The 19,332-nt window shown below is 50.4% G+C and overlaps 1 protein-coding gene across 4 annotated transcripts in view; it reads left to right on the top strand.

The window, feature by feature from the left end:
• The window catches only part of Fbln5 (fibulin 5), a 74,144-nt gene that overhangs the window by 40,301 nt on the left and 14,511 nt on the right, over nucleotides 1-19,332 (top strand). For all 4 annotated transcript variants that reach the window (XM_076848020.2, XM_076848021.2, XM_076848018.2 and 1 more), the window contains exons 5-7: nucleotides 11,269-11,391; nucleotides 14,459-14,575; nucleotides 17,689-17,808. In XM_076848020.2, coding sequence (XP_076704135.1) covers nucleotides 11,269-11,391; nucleotides 14,459-14,575; nucleotides 17,689-17,808 — 360 coding nt within the window. The remainder of the gene's footprint in view (nucleotides 1-11,268; nucleotides 11,392-14,458; nucleotides 14,576-17,688; nucleotides 17,809-19,332) is intronic.

A 19,332-nucleotide genomic window follows, 5' to 3' on the forward strand; every position in this document is an offset into this window, starting at 1 on the left:
CTGTCATACCCAACTTCACTCTGGTCAGGCTTCCACCTCTTTCTTTCTGCCCATCACCAGGTTGTCAGTGAGTCCCTCAAATTCAGATCCAGGGGCTCATTGTCATTCCCATCCTCGTCCTCCATGCTTCTCAGCAGCATGTGGCACAGCTGAGCTGAACAGAATCAACGCCATGTTCCCGAAAGACCTTCTCGAGGCTTCCAGGATCCCTTCCTCCCTCCCTTGGTTTGAGGACTTCCTGGAAGTCAGCCTGGATGGGTCAGGACCCAAACTCTAGCCTGAGCCCAGTCTGCTCTTGACCCTCACACGGGCGACCCAGAGCCCCGCACAGAGACAAGTCAGTCACCATGTGCTGAGGTAGGAGGCGCTGCAGATGGCCGAGTTCTGCAGGTGGGAAGAAGTTAGAAATTCCCTGGTCCGATGCTTCTGGGCCTTGCCTGTGCATGGAATCACCTGGGAAGCAGAACTGGGAAGGAAGAGGATTCTGTGCGAGTCTCAGTGAGCAAAGGGATTCCTAAAACCGAATCAGCACCAGTTCCCACATGCAGGAGAGAACGGCTGTGTTTCTGTCTCTTCCTCTCTCCTCCTGTCCCTTCCTGTCCTGCCTCCTCAGCCTGGTACACGATGCCTTTGCCAGTGCTCCCACCCAGCCCCCGAGTCTCACTCGCTCACCCAGGCCTCAGCTCAAACTGCTCTTAGCTCCAAGTATGCTGTGCTCCTCAGGCATCTGGGTCCTGTGCTGGCTGTCCCCCATCTTCTTCTTTGGCTCACTCCTGCTCATTTGCATTAGGGCACACAGCTGCTCTAATAAAGAGACCTTCAATACATTTTTAGGTAAAAGAGAATTTGATTTCTCTTTTATGCTACAGACCAGAGGCGAGTGGTTCAGGGCTGGTTGGGTGTCTCAATGCGTAGCTTTCATCTCGGGATCCAATGCAGCTGCTCCAGCTCTTCATCACAGCTGTATCCCAATCAGAGGGAGGAGAAGAGGGACAAGCAGATGACACACTCATACTCAAATGTTGTGTGCATTACTTTTACTTATTTCCCATTGGCCATAATTTAGTCACATAGCCACACCTCACTGTAAGGGAAGTAAAAAATTCAGGCCTTGGTTGGGAGAATGGATATTGGAGGATGATGGCAATCTCTGCCACATAATCCTTCCAGCTTCACCCAAATGTCGTCGGCTCCAGGAAGCCTTCTCCTCCTAGGGATGCTCCACTCATTGCCCCACGTGCCGCCCTCCTGCCTGAGGATCAGCTGACCCTTGTGTGTTCTCAAACAGAAGTGGCCCATGTGCTGTTCATGACACCGTTGGCCCATGGAAAATGTGTGTGGCACCGATGAATCCTGAACAGATGTGCTGTTGGCCTTGGGCCTTGGGCACTGGGCCCTTCGTGCAGGAAGGAGGGCTGAAGTTCTCTGGCCGGCCAGCCAGGTGGTTGGCTTTCCGTGTAGTGCCTTCCCTGCTAGGGACTCTGGGAGCCTGCTGCTGACCCCAGAGAGCTGGGTGGAAGGGGCAGCCCCTGTTCCACCTGCCGGGCAAACACGCAATCCTGGAAAGTGTTTACTTGGTTCAAATATTTATTTTAGGTTCAAGTGATATAAGCAACTCTTACCAAGTCCAAAGGGTGGTGGGAAGCAGGGTGTGGTTGGTTCAGCCCTGGGCCGTGTGGGTGTGGCTCTCAATTCTAGAGTCTCGGGACATGTAGCTGCCCGTGAGCTCCCCACAGGTGTCACCTCTCATGGCCTGGACAGCTATGCTCAGATACGCTACAGAGGAAGTACAGGGGGCCTTGCGCCCTCCCACGGTGGAGGGGCGGGGACAGGAGAGGAGACCAGCAGGGTGGGTTGGTTGCTGGGCGGGACATGTGTTCTCTTAATCACCTGCCGTCCCACTTTTTGAAGTTATGTTGCAAGAGCCATCTGTCGCTTTTCCACCCTTGACTCCGGGGACCACAGGTTTCCAGGATGGGTGTGCTTGAGAGTCATTTCCGTACATCGTCTGTCCAGCATCCGGACCTGCCCTCACCTCTCTGTTGCTTGTTCGGTGGCTCTGCAGTGTCCTCACGCCCTCTTCTGTGTGCTGTGTCTGTCCAGCTCCTGGAGCCCAGGGAATGGCCACTCTGTTAGCAGTAAGGAGGAGGCTATGCAGAAGGTCAGGGTGTGCCAGTCTGTGAGGGAACCAGTCGCAGCAGGGTCTTCTGAGGCAGCATGGGAAGAGGACACCTGCAGTTCCCACTATCTGACCAGTCCCTCGGGGAGAATTTGTACACCTGGGTGTTCTCACAGCCAGCACCAGGCTTCGGGGTTTGGCCCAGATGGAAGGGTAGATTGGATTTCCCAGTTATGCCCTATGAGGTCCTATGAGTGCCTATTTTTAGGCTGGGGAGTTGTCTTTCTCCTTCCCTGACATTCCTTTCATGTGATTACTGAGGATAAAGTTCTTTCTTGTCAAGAGGAGGCTGCACACTCCATCAGGGCTCCACTCCCCCATTTATATTCCCACTGTGATGGGATTCAGAGGTGGCACCTTTGAGAGTCGTGATGTTTGGATGAGGTCATGGGTGTGGAGCCCCTGTACGGATGAGATAGGTGCCCCACAAAGGGGGCAAAGAGCCCTGAGCTTCCTCTCCACCATCTGGGGGTCCTCCCCAGATACTGGACCTGCTGGCAGCCTGATCTTGGACTTCTAGATTCCAGAACTGTGAGAAATAAGTGCCCATGTAGGTGACCTTCTGTGTTGTATTTTTGTTAAAGCAGCTTAGACAGACTGAGACCCACCTGTATGTCGAAACTTCAGGAGGTCAGGGACACAGTCAAGGCAGCCCTGGGCCATGGCTAGCATGGGAACAGGCCACCAGCACCACAGGCCCAGGCTCTGCTGGAACTGTCCACAAATGTCCACCAGGCAGCCTTCTCCCTTGGGAATGAGATGTGAGCCATGGCACAAGTGGGTGTCTGTACTGGTCACTTCTGATGTCCCTATCACATTCAGAAAGTCTCAGAGTGGAGTGTCTGTGTTTCCACTAGAACTCACTTCAGTACTCACCACAGTACTCACTCCAGTACTCTCTCAGGTGGCATGCTCTTTGAGAGGCTGAGAACACAGTGTCACTTCAGTAGTCCCTCAGGTGGCAGGCTCTGTGAGTGTTGAGGACACAGTAGGATAAACCCCATTTTCTGTTTTCAAGAACAAAAGATTCAGCAGATCACAGTGGTACATACTTATGATCCCAGAGACTCCGGAGGCTGAGACAGGAGGATTGCAAGTTCAAAGCCAGCCTCAGTAACTTAGCAAGATCCTGTCTCAAAAAGGGGGGACGGGGGGGGGGGGTGGCTCAGAGGTTAAGTGCCCCTGGCTTCAATCCCTGAGACCAGAGAGAAGGAGAAGGAGAAGAAGAAGAAGAAGTAGTAGTCACAGTTTAGACAGAGCCACATCCAAATGATTCGGTAGTGTAATCCGACCAGACATGGAGGTGCTTTGTGCGTGGTGGAGTAGAGGGGCAGGCTGGCTGTGCCTTGGTGCCCAAGTGTGAAGCAAATGCCCTGAGTGTCCTAAGGAAGCTCTGAGTAGCAGGTCTGCGTCTGTGTTCTGGATGGTTCTGAAGGTTGTGTTTTGTGTACTTTCAGCAGGGAGAGACTACAGGCTGCAGAGAAATGATGGAGTTATCATCATAGTCATTTGGAGAAAGACAGGGAGGCCCCAGAGTCTTTGGAACAGTAGATGAAAAGAAAGAAGAGGATTTTTTGCAAAATTTTCAGAAGGAGGGTTCCCGGGCCTGGGCCATTATGGAGAGTAGGAAGTAAGGGGGCGACCTAAGGGTGCCTGAGGTCTGTAGCTCTGGGTACTGGAAAATGGTGGCACCAGTAACTGAGGCAGAGAGTGTTGGGAGCAGGGAGCTGGCAGGTGAGCGGGCAGGAGGGGACAAGGAGCACACAGGCTATCATTCTGAGAGAGCGTTTGTGAGTGTGCAGTGCTGGGCATGGAACCCAGAGTGTAATGCCAGCACTGTGCCACGGAGCCACACCCTGGCCCAACACTGAGGGTCACAGCAGACACAGGGGTCAGGATGTGGGTGGGGCATAGGCTCCAGGGAATGAGAGCAGAGCCTGTGGTTAGGCGTACAGGTGACGGGATTATGGGGTGAACAACGGTGCTCTGGACTGGAGGAGAGACTTTGTCCCTCCTCCTCATTGGAATCTTGTACTTTTGGTCTCCACTTTAGGGACAGAGTTTCTAAGAACTTAGTTAAGAGCCAGGGAATTGAGTGACTGGTGGAAATCTGAATGCCACAGTAAAGTGAAGTAAAGGGAAGGAGGACTTGGGGAGGCTCACGATGCCCTAGGTCAAGGCATTGCACAGTCGGCACCCGACCACGGCAGGTGGGACTGCATGGGGGCATGCTGTTCAGGTTAGGCTGCACTAGGCTCTGTCCTCTGACACCCAAGCTCTTATATATAATGATGTATTATTGGTATCTAACCTCTGCACGTTGTCCCATATACTTTAAACCATTTCTAGATGACCTATAAAACCTAATGCAATGTGAATGCCATGTAAAAAGTTGTCAGGCTGCATTGTTTAGGGAATGATCACAAGGAGGAAAGCCTGTGTATGCTGAGGAAGATCTGCTGGCGGTAGAATCCGTGGATGTGGAGCCCGTGGATATGGAGGGCTGACTGTACTACTGTAGCCAGCAGGCTTTATCTTAGAGAGGGAAGAATCAGTTAGGAATTGCTGCTTAATATTTTTAAACACTTAAATTCCCTCCTGGACTCTCTGGAATATCTTTTGAAACTCTAAGCAAGTTACATGGATACAGAGCCAAACATCACTCAGAAGAGTCTAGCACATTTCATGAAGTGTGGTCCCTAAGTCAGCAGCCTGGGCCCCAGGAACCACCTGGGGGGTGGGGTGTTGGACATGCAGAATCCACTGAATGAGAACCTGTATTTTAACAAAATTCCTACTGAACGATATGCACTTTAGTCTAGTGGTGGGTTCCAGAGATGGTTTTGCATGGGATTTATTTAGGTAACTTTAAAATAATACAGCTTGCCAAGCCTCAACCCCAGGCATTCTGATACAGTCAAATGATTTTGTTTGGTTGCTAGGTTTGGCAACCACTGGCTCACAGAGACTCAAAAATGTTCTCTGTTGATGGACATACAGCAAGGATTTTAGAAAATGGAAATCTACTTTGAGTTCCATGTCTGTTTGCTTTATAGTAACAATAATGGCCCAAGTCTTGCAACCCTCAAAACAACAACAACAAAAACGTCTGGATGGCCAGTCCCCAGCCTTGTCCCCTTGCTCTCAGGATGTCTTGATGCATGATGTTCAAGAAGATTCGTGCGCTTCCCCTCCCCCGGTGCAGTGGCCTTTCACGCATTGGCAAGAGTTGAATGCCTGGGCTTGGCCAAGTCACTGCCCGGTTTGAAAGCAGCTACAGTCGTGGATGTTTACTAAGCACTTTGTGGATGAAAATAATTACCCAAGAACCAAACAATGTGATTCTCATTGTTTGTAGTTTGTCTCTGTAGAAGAGCATAGCTAACTGGGGTCTTTCAGAACTTCCCTCTAAGCTCTCACGTTACGGATAGATAATCCATGGAGAGGTTGGATCCTGGATTCCAGCTGGTTTTATCCAAAAGGGAAAGACTTTTCTTTGTTTGTTTGGAATAAGGACCACATATTTGTTGCCTAATTAAAGGCACAAAAGGAGCAAGCTTGGTATTCCACGCTTAATATCGAGCCCCATGAACAAACCTGATTGCTAACGATCACCCAAGACCCCAAGACACATGGAGTACAGATGTCCTAGGAATTCAACAAGCGAGCTCTCCAACCCTGGGATCTTCATTCAGCAGGTGTTTGGGAAGGAGACCCTGTGTAGCTCCCCGCCTTGGCTGGGCCTGCCTGGCTGAAAAATGGCACCAACCCAGCCCAGCAGCCGGGCCGCACCTGGCTTCACTTGGAGGCAAGGAATGTGCCATTGTTATTTTCTTCTTTCTTATCAAGCCCCATTAGCTGGAGCAAGGCAGGAACAAAACCGGGCCAGGAAAACATGTTGTTTCACTGGGTAAAAATTTACTACCAAGGAAATTATTTTTGCCATATCCAAAAAAGGAAGAGTAGAGCCTTGGAGAGGTGTCACTTTCCTAGGGCTCTTGGACAGCTCCTCCTGTGTCACCAAGTGAGAATGTTCCCCCTTGGCCCGTGACTGTTCTCACACAAGAACAGAGACATTCGGCTGAGGTTACAGACCCGGGATCCCGAAGTCAGCGCTTGCTCGTTCACGCAGTCGGCCCACACAAGCGCAGAGAAAGGGCAGAACCAGAGATTGTGTAGAGGTTGAACACAGGGCTGTGGATGTAGGTAAGACACTCATACTTTATGTCTTTGGCTACAGATAATTCTAGAATCACAGGTGGGCCCCTAGGTGCCAAAGCTCACAGGTGGAAAGTGAGACCCCACTTTTAAGGCATGGACCCCGTCTTTGTCTTTTTCCCCTCTTGTCCTGATCCCCCACCATGTGGCTAGGTTGGAGGGGGAGAAGCCTTTGGCTTCAGCTGTGACAGAACCACAGAACCAACCGTGCCATAGAGCCCACTGAGCCCTGGTGCTGTGGTCTTGGTGTCTTTGGTAAATTCTAGAACAGAGCCTGCAGGAGGCAGAAGCCAAGCTTCCCCTATCTCCCACATCTGCTGGGAACAGCCACTCACCAGAGAAGAAACTAATATTTCCTAGGCACCCACAAGGGGCCCAGCAGCAGGGGTGACCCTTGCACATGGCCATTTACAAGCTCTCATGGCAGCCGGGGAGGCAGGCTGCATTAGTCTTCTTTGGCAGAACACTTAAGGATTCGAGAGGTTAAGGAATCTGTCCTACATCCCTTAGGGAACCCGGATTCATACCCAGTGCCATCTGCTACCAAAGTTCTTAATTTTTTCCCTCCTGTAGCCTTTTCTGGGGAGGTCTCATCCTTCCGGCTCATTTTCCTCCTAAACTGTAATAGTAGGAAGTGGCCTAGAAACTGTTCTCACTAATGACACAGGGAACCATTGGTGTTTAGTAGAGTTTTTAAAGGACATTTTATTTCAGTTAGGATTGGTTATGAAACCAGTCCAGGTATTCTCTTTAACACTCAGGAATAAATGCAGCCATGGAATCGCATGTGTCTATGATATATACCTTCAAATTTAACAAACAGCTGGCATGCATGTCCTTGTCACTGATATTCAAACACATTATCACCTATTAGTGGCAGTACATTAAGTCTACTGTGCCTGCCTATGGAGATTTTTAGGTAATAACTGAGAGTTAACACTAGATCATACTTGAAGTCAGTTTATATGGGGCGGAAGTGTGGGTGCATGGTGTTCTCAGGAAAGCAGTCCACTTTCAAGGAGAAGGCATAAAATGGCAATAAGATAGCATAGTTCTCATTGGAGAGATTCTGATTCTGGGCTTGCCAGTCAGCCCTTCAGCTGCAGACCTGCTCCAGGGGCTCAAACTTGCAGTGGCTGGTGGACTGTGGTCCCTTCTTGTGCTGTCTCTTGAGTACAGTGAAGGGTGCCTGATTTTTCTGTATGTTTTGTTGTCCCCAGAATTGTTGGACAGGTGCACTGTGATGTCTCAAGGCCAGTTCTTTCATCCGGTGCCTCTATGACATTTAGACTAGGCTTGAAGGAAAGGCAGTCTTTCATTCCCAGGGCACACCCGTCCAAAGGACAGTGCCTCCTTCACACCTCCTCAGCACACCTGCCCACATGAAGTTTGCTATGTTGCTGGGGACGTGAGGCCTAGCTAGTGGGATGAGATTATAAGTGGGCATCCTTCAATGTGGCCCTCTGTCCTGGGCCTAGGAATCCATCTCTCCTGGGGCCTCGTGGGAAGTCCTCAAGGAGATGATATGTGGACTGGTCTCCATGATTTTCAAGAGCAGTTGTTTGGGATTGAAAAGGCCACTCTGGGGACATCTGAGGGAAGAAGAAGATAGAGCTTTGTGAGTCTTCAGAGCTGACTTCCTCCTGGACAACACTAGGCTTTTCTGCATTCTGGAAAATTCAGTGAACACTTCCCTCCAGTTGCAAGGGTGCTGGTCACCTGGACAGCAGAGAGACATTGCCCACCTGGGGAGAAACAACCCATGGGTGCTGTGACAAAATCCCCCAAGTGTCCAGACAGCTGTGGGGGCCCAGAAGGACACTCTGTGAAGTCCCAGCAGGAGGGATTGTGCTTGGTGCCAGCTCTCCCAGATGGCCTGGAGGTTTGGAGGACACACGTGCAGCCCCTGTAGAGTGTCAAGAATGAATGAGCGAATGAATGGATAATGACTGACTGCACCCAGCTTTCCTTTCTCTCGGGGGGGACTCTTGCTGTTCCACAGGAAAGGAAATAACAGACGCGGTTTGCGCGTGAGGATAATGACGCTTGCTCAGGTTGCCATAACTTGTACTTTTCCACTGATGCAGAAAAGGAGTCCCTGCCAAAGAATGTCCTTGGAGTGGGTAGATGTATTTTCCTTCTGTTATTTAAGTCAAATGTATTTAATGTACGCAATTCAGCCGAGAGCTGGAATGCGCGAGGCGTCCTTCAGTCCTGTTGTGGACACCCACAGTGTGTGAACACGGCCAGTTTGAACTCCATCAGGTGTGTGAGCTGACAGTGGTTTGGGGGTGGTGGTTGCTTTTAAAGTGCACGTTGGCAGCCCGGGGGCTGGGAAGAAGCTGTCGGGGGCTTCAGTGATCTCGATGGTTCATGTGTTCATTCATCTGACAGCTAACGGAATGCTTCCCATGGACCTGGTGTTAGGCCCAGTGTGCTTTAAGGATATGAGTTCAGAAAGTTCCAGGGACTTACTGAGTTCCCCAAAATATATTGACAATTCAGTATAAATTAATCATGACAATTAAAATTTTAACTTTTTACATGCACATTGAGAGAATTGAGGTATAATGGAGTATCTGTAGTTCAGGAAAGAGAGAGAGTGTTTGAAAAAGTGAACCTCGGAGATTTTGTTTCTAGGCCTGAATACTTTGTATGTGTGTGTGCATATGTGTGTGTGTATGCATGTGTGTGTGTGTGCATGTGTGTGTGTGTACGCATGTGTGTGTGTGTGTGCATGTGTGTGTGTGTGTGTGTGTGTGTGTACACACGCGGGCCCTTCTGAGCCCAGTCTGGTCCACTTACATGTGCTTGGTTTGTGTGGCATGTTGTGAACACTCTAAGTTACATAAACACAGAGACTTGGGAACTTGCTGGCTCCTCTGCTCTCCAACAGCTCCTCACCAGCTTTGGTCTCCCTCACCCTTCATTCCCCTCAAAGCAGGAAAAAGAGCAGAAATTCCTCAGGCAGTGTTGTTCTCAGGGTACAATCGCCATCCATCACTCCCCACTGGGAAAATGTAAACATGTACCAGCCGATAGAGGCATTATTTATTGTCATAAGCTTCGATATACATTGGAGCAGGAGCGGCCCATGGCCAAGTATTATTCACTGGGTCCCCTGGGGAGGCTTGGCTCAGTGGGCAGAGCAGGGCTGGAAGGGATGTAAAGGGCTGGGACAGGAGTTCCCACAGCCGAGCACTCACTGGGGCTTGGCCTCATGTCTGCACGTAGTCAGCACCTCAGGGTGGCATGGGCTCTGTCCATGTTTAGAGGGAAGAAGGCTGGCTCCACCTGGGCCCAGACACCAGTCCCTTTGGGGTGGAGTGGGGATTGGTTGGTGCCATTAATGTTGACTTGTTGCATGCAGGTGATGGACGGGACATCACTCGACTCCAAGAGACCATTGCCTGCCTGGTCAGATGTCCACGTGGTTGTGACCAGTGCAGAGCATGCAAAGCACTGTGCGCCACAGGGCTCTGGCTCAGGGAGCTCACACTGGGTCACACTATTGGCTGGGGTTCAAGTCTGCAACCTGAAGTGTCAGCAGGCAGATGATTTGTGAGATGGAGTCGGGAAAAGGCAGCCACAGTTTGGCCCTCTCTGCTCTGCGTGCTCTGCCAGCCTCCTTCTGAACCTGTGTGGTCCCTCTGTCATCCCAGCATAGAGTGGACTTGGAGTCAGACACGCAGAGAGGTCTGAGCTCAGCCCTTGGCTGGGAGCTTATTAGCTCTCTCAGCTCAGTTTTCTCATCTATACAATGGGATCATGAGTCCACCTCAAAGGTACTGTGGAAAAAAATACAGTAACAAACAAGGTGTTGGGCACAGCACATGGTCAGTTGCGGCCTTTAATAATCCCTCCAGTGGCACATTTGGAGGAGGGGGAAGAAGGTATGGATGAGCAGACCCTGCTGCAGTAATGAGGGGTGACAGGGAGGCGCAGGCGGGTGAACACAGGCTGATAATGTGGAAAAGTGGTGGAGCTGGGCTGGGCAGATCCAGGCCCGCGGTGGACCTGTGTGGAGTGAGCCAACACATGAATGTTTGGTGAAGTCTCCTCTTCAGGTCAAAGTGAGCACGTGGCATCCCGAGGTCCCATCTTAGGATCCAGGTTGCAGAGCAGGGGGAAAGAGGGGAGAGGAGGATGTTTTAGTTTAAACCAGCAGTTCTGAGCTCGGACAGTGTGCAGAATCTGTGCCAGACACCTTGGGAGAGATGGACTCGAATACAGCTAGATCCCTGTGCTGAAGCCCTCAGTTCAGGAGCAGGGGCCGAATTGGGCCCAAGCACCTTCACTCTGAAGCTTTCTCTCTGGGGGAAGCCTGCAGGGCTCTGTGAAGCTTGGGGAAGGGGCAGGAGTCTAGCTGAAAGGCTTTCCTGGATGAATATGATTGAGGAACTGGACTTGCAGATTCTGTTGGTGGAAAACATTGACTTAACTTCTGATCTATTCACAGTGGTGGCTCTCAGAGTCCTGCAAACAGTCGGTACACAGCAGACCCTGCTGCATATGAATGAATAAGCCTAATTCCAAGTGCCTTTCTAAACCAAGCACTGTTGAGGTCAAGGTGGCGTCCTTCAGACAGTGATGGCATAGGGTGGCGGAAGAGGGCCTGAGGTTGTGTGCTCTCTTCCTAGCCACTTGCTCATCATTTGCTGTGGACTTCTTGTGATCAGAGATTAGCTCTGCCCGCTTTAATCAGAGACCAGCGTCTCCTAAAGATGGCTATTCAGGAAGATGCTTGGGTGCAACCCTGCAGCATTATCTCCTGCCTTTTGTCCTCAACCAACAAGCACCTGGCACCTCTGGAGGCACCAGGGATCATAGAAAGGTCTAGGTGACACGTTTGGAATGCTTCTGTGTTACAGATGTGGACGAGTGTGCAACAGATTCCCACCAGTGCAACCCGACGCAGATCTGCATCAACACGGAGGGAGGGTACACCTGCTCTTGCACCGACGGCTACTGGCTGCTGGAAGGCCAGTGCTTAGGTAATGGCTCACTGGGGCACGTGGGGAAGCTGGGAGTTGCTGACCACCAAGGATCCTGTGAGATGTGGCCTAGTGGGTGTCCTGAGGGGCATAATGGTTTCTTTGAGTGGGAGGCAGAAGGCTTTTGAGTTGATATCATCAGCATCCTTTTATCCTGGTTTTGCTTTGTTTTGTTTGCGGTGCTGGGAATTGAACCCAGGGCCTTGCACATGGCAGACCAGTGCTCCACCACTGAGCCATCCCCAGCCCTCACTGTCCTTTGAAGTCAGTTGTCACCATCACCCTCACGTCATTATTATAGTTCTTTTTTGTATTTTGTTTTGTTTTGTTGTTCAAAGCACGGTCCCTCTCTCTTGCCCATACTGGTCTTAAACTCCTGGGCTCCAGTGGTCCTCCCACTTTAGCCTCTGAGTAGCTGGGACTACAGGTGTGAGCCACCAGGCCCAGCTTCTTCTTATAGATTTTGATACATGTTAAGGGCTCAAGTTGGATTTGACGAACCCCTGCTTCCTGCCTTCGGGAAGTTTGTGTCTAAATCAGGAAGTGATAGAAGTGAGTTATTCTGCCCTAGTTAGAAATAATACCCAGCCAGGGGAATACTTTTCCTGAGTTACCCAGATGCTCCAAGTCGCAGATGATCTGCAGATTCTGATGGGACATCACCTCCCAACACCCCGTCACTGCCACCCCTGCCATGCCCACCCCACCCGCTGTGGTGTCTTTTTACTCTGAAGGAGTTACTCATCACCGATGGAGAATTTTGTCCTTCGCTCCATTGGCATCTGCTATGTGATCCTTCTGTTTATTTTTATTGGAGGGCTATTTTACTTTCCTCCCTGCTAGATCTGCACTGCGCCAAGTGAAGGAGTCCATAGCAATCTCTAGCTGTCACTTCCATTTCTTCTTCTAGGGTGTGATTTCTATGTTGCATTTTCCTGGAAAGGTCCTGCCAGTTTAAATTCTCTAAGACATTATTCTCTTGCCTGAAAGTCAGCCCTGGAGGGGCTGAGAAACACATCCAAACAATATCATGGAAGCAAACAGAAAAAAAGGAAAGGGAAGTACTGCCTTCCAAGTCTCTCTTGATGGAGCCTACAGTCGGGTCGGCTCTCACGACCTGTCTGACGCATCCGGGAGGCCTGATAAGCCAGCCCAGACCTGGCGTGGTTCTCTCTCCAGGCATGCACCGGAGAGCTGGTACATGTGGACATTCATCAATGTGACAGTCCCCATGCATCTGAACCAACCTCTGCGCCAGTGGAAAATTTGATGCTACTGATCTGAACATAAGTAGATCAGTGAGAGGGAGTTATTTGTACAGGAACTTAATATGTAGAATCTCAGAGCTGGAAGGGATGTTAGTTATTATGTCATCCAACTTTTATAGAGTTGGAGACAGACTCAAAGAGGAGGAACATTTTGGACAAAGTTAAAGTGAGTTGGGTTTAATATCTAAGTCTCCTGCTTCTCGGGCCCAATTTTTTGCTGTTGTTGTTTTCACCACAAGGTGTGTTGGGACAACCCAACATACAGGCCTGTTATAGAGACTTTAGGGCCAGACTCTCCTCTGGTCTGAAAGATGGCGGCAGCTGGCACATTCCTCTCCCTGGGAGAGGTGTTCTTTTCCACAGAGCGGAAGGTTGGGAGGGATACTCGCGGAGGCCTGAGGGAGGCCACCTGGCGCAGCCCACTCACTCTTGACATCCCATGTGAAGACTTTCCTAGCGGTTTTGCAGGGCTCATGCTTTCCCTTGGCCAAACTCTTCTCTTTCAAAATTCAAGTTCCACAGATGCCCGCCACCCCTTCTGTGCACCTTTGGCTTGGCTTCAGTGGGGGCTGCTTTTCCTCTTAGTACCCCTAGGTCTCTATTACCTCCCTGAGCCTTGGTGATAGGCCCAACTGCCCTGGGAAGAGGTGAGGATCTGCAGCCTTACAAACCAAGGGGCTTTCCAAGTAAGAGCTGCAGGATGCTCGGGGAGCAGTGGGGTGGCCAGGTGAGAAATAGCTGGGACTCAGGGATAAAGCAAAATCACAAGCAGGGTGCAAGCTCTGATGAGGGCTGAAAAATTGGTAAGCATTGAGATGGGCTGGGGAACTGGAGTCCTTCTTGGCAGTAGGTGATAGGAACTGGGCTCAGGGTCTGAGGTTCTGAGCAGACTTCCAGAGCCCAGGGTGGACATTGGTTTCAAAGGAACCGGGGTACCTTAGAGGGAATATGATTAGTTTAGGGGGACGTGGGGATGACAAAAGGACCAGTCACCGCTACAGTCAGATCAGTTGGTCCCAGCAGGAGTCTGTATAGGTGAGGACATACCTCCTCCTGAAGGTTGGTGATTCCATCCAAGACACCCCGTCCTACGGCCATTGTCCCATCAACCTGGGATATTGCAAAGTGCTTTCCCAATGACACCAGGCTCCTCGTGGGTTGGTGCATGTTACAGTGGTCACAGTGCCCAGCTCTGCTGAAAGGATCCAGTTACCTCAGTGCGGCTGATCTCCCTGGGAAGGTCAGCCATTGCTTGGGAGAGGTGTGTTTATTCAGTTGTTCATGGAAGAGAGAGCAGAGTGCACTCTTGCATCTTGGTGTTATTGGATTCGTAAGGTCTCGCTCTAGGAGTACCCAGCTTGTTCTGGTCTGCACTGGCTCCTGCTCCTGAGGGCGGACATGGTGACTGTTAATGGAGCAATGCTGTGGATTCTTCTTACACGTTAGGCTAACTTGTCCAGACAGTAGAACGGTGATATGGAATCGTAGAGTTGAATCTTAATGTAGTATAAATCTTAGTTTAAGATTTGGATAAACCCCAACAGGTATTCTGGCTCAGCATCCCACTCAGAGCAGAAATTTTCTTCTGCCACTTTCAGGGTAGGTTCAGGTATTCGTGGGACTGATGACTGAGGAGTTGGAAGATGGTAGGGAGATGGAGCCTTATAATCCAGTTGGGACTGTCTTAGCCTCAGGTCCCCTTTCTTCCCTTCCCTCTCCAGGAGAGCTGGCAATGTGCCGTGCTGGGGATGGCCTCCGTGAGAAGAACCTGTCTTACCTCCTTGTGTTTCTGTTTCTAGACATTGATGAATGTCGCTATGGTTACTGCCAGCAGCTCTGTGCGAATGTTCCTGGATCCTATTCCTGTACATGCAACCCTGGTTTTACCCTCAATGAGGATGGAAGGTCTTGCCAAGGTATGTGACGTGCATGACAACTTGGACACAGCATGAAACACTAGAAGCAGTCTTCTTCAGAGCCTGACAGTTCGTGTCTGCGAAACACTGTTGTTAAAGTGTATTCCCATTCCTTGTCACCCGCCCCCTCCCCACTGCTTACAGAAACCCGAGACCTGAACAGAGATTATGTGAAAAGGCTCACAAAGCTCTGAATATTATGGAGGGAAAAACCCACAGTCATCCAGCAACTAGGAGCTCCTGCGGTCATGGATTTGCTTCTCTTTCTGTGTCTGATAGCCAAAAGTGGCCTTGCTGGCTTTCTCACCTAATCTGAAAATTTCTCACATGTAGCCTGTGTTCAATTCCTGAGACCCAAAGAGGGGTGCACAGGGACCTGACCCCCGATGAAGCACAAAATAGAGCCACATGCATGCTGCAGGGCCTCGGCAGGCATTGTCTAGGTCTCTCCCTGAGTCTTAGGAGGGCCTATTACTTTGCAAAGAGTCTCGGGGTCCGGGGGTGGGGGGGCATGCTCTGTCTACTCCTCGGCATTCCCCAAATCAGAATGAAACAAAGGCACTTTCTGGTTCTCACACGATCAGTTCAAATACTGATAAGTAAGAAAAGCAAACTTTGCGTCTATTGTGGTTTCCACTGGGAAGGCCTCCTCCACTCAGGAAGCAAATGGAGGACTTGAGACTCAAGGAATTAGTGCAAGTTCTACCCTGGCCCCCAGCTGCCTGCCCCAGCCCCCAACCAGGCCTCCAGGCCCTGGCAGCAGCGTGGTCCAGGGTGGAGGCAGAGCCAGAGATGCAGAATGAGGTCTTTGTCTGGAACTGGCCACCAGGCTTCCCAGGGCCATTTCCTTGTCACACCATTCCTGGGAGCGCTGGCTGGCAGGCTCTTGGCCAGCTCGTGGAGGATATTATGTCTCCATTACTTTAATCATATCTAAATCACTGGGTAAACAGGAAGGCATAAGAGTTCAAGGGTTTGGTCTTGGGCTCTTTGTAGAGCTCTCCTCCAAAGCTGGTTCTGCTAATTGTTGCACAGTCTCCACTGCATTCCTCTCAAGGGAGGGGTCACTGTCCTCTGACAGCAGAAGTGGCTGTGAGGTTGGGAAGTTGGTGGAGCAGGGGCCCTTCCTGCTCCCCAGAGCTCAGAGAGGGTGCCTGGCACCCTTGCTGCTACAGTAAGCGGCTTAGGGCAGATTCTGGCTTCTTGGCGCCAAGGCTGGGCCTGGAGGTGCCAGTCCAGGCTTTCGCTCAGGGGCTGCCGTGATGCACCAAGTCCAGGACCTCCTGAGGAGCAGCTGAGCAGAGGAGAGTCCAAAGTCACATGGCTTCTTCAGCCCTCTCAGGGACAGGTCTGTGACAAAGAGCAGTGAACATCCCTGGCCGAGCCAAATCCAGCCTGGTGATAAAGCAGCGGGCACAGCTCTCAGGCCTGGACACAGGCACCCGGCCAGGGTGTTACATCAGCGGGGCCTTGGGCAGCACGGGATGTGAGGGACACTGCTGAGCTCTGGCAGTCCCAGCACCTCATGCGTTCATGAGCACTCTGTCCCCCTCAAAGCATTCGTCTCACTGAGCCCCAACAGTAGCATTACTGAGGTCGCAGGAAGGCGTAGGTGACTCTACTTCACAGATGAGGAAGTCAAGGCTCTGAAAAATGAAGGCACTTGGCCAAAGTCAGGCAGCCAGGTGGTGGCAGAGTTGAGAGAAAAACCCAGGGCCCAGCCCTCCTCTCCAGCAGGACGGAGTGGGGTGCCCTCTGCGCTCACAGGATTCAGAAGGGCAACTGGAAAGGCTGTCAGGGAACAGCAGTTAGGGCCCCAGGGGTGGAATCCTTTTGGTCTTGCTCAGAAGCAGCTCTGGCCATAGATGGAGGATTGAGCTCATTCATCTCCATGTGGCCAGCGTCTGGCCAGTAGCTGAGGACGCCAGCCCTAATGCACACCAGCACTGGCCTGTCTGACTTGCACCCGGTGGCTGAGCAGCGTGGACATTTTCCTGCCTGGTCCTGCCCCACCCTGGGTGAAGAAGAAACTCCAGCCCCCCAAGGGCACCAGGGGAGACAGGTATCTCCCTGGACCCTCCTACACGGCTGCTTATTTATTTATTTTTCCTTTGAGCAAAGCCCCTCAAACTTCACCAGGAAGCCCTTACCTCCCAAAACACTTGAGTCTCTCTTCAGAGTTTTAAGAGGTTTAACTGGACTTTTGAAGTGGCTTGGACATCTCTCTGCTGGAAACTCGGCCAGTGGCAGATGCATCATGGGAGACGGGGTGCTGCAGTCCTCCAGCCAGCACCAGGGCAGGAAGGGACCCCTCCCTCCGCCTCTACTACCCAGAGGAGCCATATAGGATGAATCTCTTATGCTGCGGGAAGACCCCTGACTCATATTCCAGTTCCAACTGGGCCCGTGTTAGTATGTGGACTGGGGCACGTTTCTCAGTCTTCAAAAAGATTTGAAACAACTTTATTGGTGTGTAATTGATATATAATTAACTGCACTATAGAGAGTGATTTCATTAATTTTGACATGAAACCATCACCAAACTCAAGATGATGAATCCCCCATCAGTCTGGGTGCCCTTTACTTAACCTGCTTAACCTGTAAAAAAGGGGCAGTGGTCCTGAAGCAGAGTCTTAAGGATTCAGTGTGAGTCTCATCTAATCAGTGATTATTTATGCATAATAAATACATTAGAACCATCATGATTATTTGTTCACCTGAAGCTTCAGCACCAATGAAGGTGAGATATGAGCTAATTGGTGATGGAATGTGGCAGGCGGGGGAAAGAGCACGTGTTGCTTGCAAATTCTGCAGGTGAGTCTTGGAGAGGGGGCCAACTGGCAGGTGCGTGTACACATACATAACACGTGTACTCCTTTCCCCCTTTCCTGCCGTGTGACCCTAGAAGGGGCATGTGGCTCGAGTCCCTAGTCCTTCAGTGAACCCTCTGGAGTCTGCAGTTGTGATCTATTGGGTCTCTGATAGAGATCCTTGGTGCCTGTGGATCTGGTGCCCTGGCAATAGGAGATTTTGTTGCTGGTGCATTTTTCCGTTTGGTTGGTGTGTGCGTTCTATTGCGCAAATGGTCAGTGATGTCCTTTGGCTTTCTGCAGATGTGAACGAGTGTGCAACTGAGAACCCCTGCGTGCAAACCTGCGTCAACACCTATGGCTCTTTCATCTGCCGCTGTGACCCAGGATATGAGCTTGAGGAAGATGGTGTTCACTGCAGTGGTAACGGGCCCGGCATTGAGACTTCACCTGTTCTAGGGGCCAGGCGGGGAGGGTGGAGGGGAAGGGCTTCCTTCACAGTTGTTTCCTCTCATTTCCTGGACACATGTCCAGTCAGGGACATTTCCACAGCCACACAAAACAGAGATGAGTCACTTCCTAAGAGGTGGGGGAGAGCCTCACCTTCTTTGTCATCTGACTCCTCACACAGCTGCCATCTGGGCATGAGGGGGTTTGATGAGAGAGAGGAGCCCTGCCATCTGCCTGTTGGTCTGAGGGTAAACTGAGCTCACTCAGTATTGACCTAAGTCCTGGGGCCAGCACAGAGAGTATTTACAGAGGATGGCGACCCAGGAGTGGAGGGGACATTGAATACATAAGATCATATATGTAAGTGTACATGCTTTGTGAACTTCTGAAGGCTCTACAGCTCCGGGTGGAGCACATAATGAGCATGTAATAATTAGTTCTTGAACCCTGAATGAAAGCTTGAGTGTTGAATGAATGAAACCTTAGCAATCTGTGGTGAGAACACAGGTGTGGTAGCTTAGTTGATCTTTTATAAATTCCTTCCAAGCCTGAGGAGCTATGATTCTTTGCTCATCCTAGTTTGTTGACTCTATTATAATTTTCTTATTAGCCTCCCCTTTTTCTCCCAGAAAGTTACATTTTAATGTCCCAGATAGTTAGAAAACTATTACTAGATTAACCCCTTGAAAATAGGGACTATATCTTACTAGTATTTACTCTTTAGCATCTCACACAGAACCATGTACAACTTCTGTCTGTCTCTCTGTCTCTCTCATGGTCTCCCTGTCCTGCCTTCTTTTTAAATGTTGAATTAAAGTAAACTCTATTTCATCCCCTTTCAGCATCATCAACAGTTGTGAATTAACAAAGTCCAACTTAATAATGCTTCACTGTACTTTTCAAACTAAGTGGGCCATACACTGGGGCGTGAAAATCCTTTTGTCCTGTGGTTCCTGATCCTGGGTTTTGCTGTAACAGGAACTGACCCAGGCTGTGAATGAGGCTTGTTTGATAGCTTCAGTTAGGGCTGGAGTGTCCTAGGGACAGAGCCTCCCGAAACAAATGAGCACCTCTCTCCAGGGCCAGGAAAATCAGAGCCACACTCAAGCAGTTACAGAGAGCTTTAAACTGATTAAATATCAGCCCCAGAAACAGAAATAAAATACTCTCAGCCATGAAAGGCCACTCTCTTCCTAGATTTCAATCCCCCCTGGCACTTTTTGGGAAATCTGAGCAAGGAACTAAGAGGTGTGGAAAATTTAGCAGTACGAGATGGGATTATTTGTTTCTCCAGAATTCCTTGCAAATTTACAGATATTTTTTGACCATCTGCAGAGGCAGTATGGTAGAGTGAGTCTGGAACCAGATGGAGCTGAGTCCAAATTCTGCCTCTGTTGTTTACTACTTTCCTTAGCCAAGGCACTTCCTGAGCCTCAGTTTCCTCCTTTGTTAAAAAAAAATCCACCAAGCACTCAACAGAGCAGTCATAGGTTTAGA

Source organism: Callospermophilus lateralis, chromosome 3, assembly GCF_048772815.1.
Source record: "Callospermophilus lateralis isolate mCalLat2 chromosome 3, mCalLat2.hap1, whole genome shotgun sequence".
Classification (NCBI taxonomy): domain Eukaryota; kingdom Metazoa; phylum Chordata; class Mammalia; order Rodentia; family Sciuridae; genus Callospermophilus; species Callospermophilus lateralis.